Source organism: Propithecus coquereli, unplaced genomic scaffold (assembly GCF_000956105.1).
Source record: "Propithecus coquereli isolate 6110/MARCELLA unplaced genomic scaffold, Pcoq_1.0 Scaffold572, whole genome shotgun sequence".
Taxonomy (NCBI): domain Eukaryota; kingdom Metazoa; phylum Chordata; class Mammalia; order Primates; family Indriidae; genus Propithecus; species Propithecus coquereli.
The window spans coordinates 1,227,400-1,228,938 of NW_012151641.1; the positions used below are offsets into that span (position 1 = coordinate 1,227,400).

A 1,539-nucleotide genomic window follows, 5' to 3' on the forward strand; every position below is an offset into this window, starting at 1 on the left:
ATGAAATAAGAAATAAGAGAAATAAGCAAAGACATTTGACAAATCGTACAGAACATGTACTAAATAGGTCCAAATAAGCAGTTTTAACTACAAAAATCAACCATGATGTCCTTATCCGGCAGCGTCGCCCCTGAGCACCAGCTTCACCAAAAGCAGGCGCACTGTGATTTACCTCGCCCCACCTCTCAGATCCACGTCATGGACCTTAGTATATGCCCATCAGGTTCGTGTATTGCTTAGAAACTGAAATTTAAAAAAATTTAAGAACCACCCGTAATATATTCTCCCTGAAATATCATTATGCATGGTGAGAAAGTTAGTACTTTCCTCTGGCAAAGCAGACAAATTTCTATTTTGGTCTGAGTTAAGGCATTCACAAAACATTATAGCAAAATAAACAGATATAGACATTACGGCTGAAAAGCACCAGTGGCAGAACTGAAAAGTTATAATTTTTTTAAATACATCATTTGAAAACAAGATTTACATACCCAGTAGTATTTAATATTTCCAGAATTTGTTTGCTGAATCCACATTTTGCTTCCTAAATTTAAAAAAAATTTACAAAGATTACATTTTTCACACGAAGCAGTGGAGCAGTTGCCGCTGACGCTTTGTGAGCCAGCAGAGCAGGCGCCCAGTGCGGCCACCGCCATGTCCAGGAAGCTCTGAGGGCTTCCTCGCATCCCCTTTTCCTTCAAGTTCTGACCCATCAAGATATCAGCCCAGGAGTGCAACCCACAGACTACCTTTCGTTTGTGCCCGCATAGACCTGCGGTCCCGAGCCCTGGGCCACAGAGCTCGGCCGCACCCCTGCATGTCCCTGCAAGCCACGCAGCAGGAGGCGAGCAAAGCTTGGTCTGTATTATCAGCCGCTCCCCATCTGCCCATTGCTGGCAGCACCACCTGAATCCCCACCACCACCCCTCCCCCATCCATGGAAAAACTGTCTTCCATGAAACTGGTCCCTGGTGCCAAAACGGTTGGGGATCCCTGAGGGAGATGACACGTGTTCTGGCAGTTCATCATCTCTGTGGTCAAAAAGTCCCTCTAAGTCAAACCTAGACTGTCTACATTTGACAAATCGTACAGAACATGTATTAAATAGGTCCAAATAAGTAGTTTTAACTACAAAAATCAACCATGATGTCCTTATCCGGCAGCGGAGGAACCCCAGCTCATTCTTTATTTCATTCACACAAAACGATCTTCACTCACTTCACCTCTTGCAGTGATCTCGATAATCATTTTCCTGTTCCCAACTGGACTTTTACTCCCATTTTTAAAAAATTTACGTTTACATTATAGAGGACCAAACTTTTTCATGGTTATGGAAATTTAAGCTTTCTTTTCATGCCACAGAACCCCAAATGCCAGCAATCTCATAGCAAAGATCTGGCACAACATAAACATTTTAATAGCTCTAATAATACTGTTCCTGAAATGTATGGATGCTTTCTCAGCCTCCAGAAAAATACATTTTTAAGAATTAAAATCTGCCTTAAGCAATCAAGAAAAAAAAATTACTTTATCATTACT

General features: G+C 41.8%; 1 protein-coding gene across 1 annotated transcript in view; it reads right to left on the reverse strand.

Moving 5' to 3' along the window:
* Nucleotides 1-466: 466 nt before the first annotated feature.
* Nucleotides 467-1,539, reverse strand: part of GLRX3 (glutaredoxin 3) — a 41,217-nt gene continuing 40,144 nt past the window's right edge. The window contains exon 8 of the mRNA XM_012658113.1: nt 467-544. Within this exon, the coding sequence (XP_012513567.1) occupies nt 467-544 (78 nt within the window). The remainder of the gene's footprint in view (nt 545-1,539) is intronic.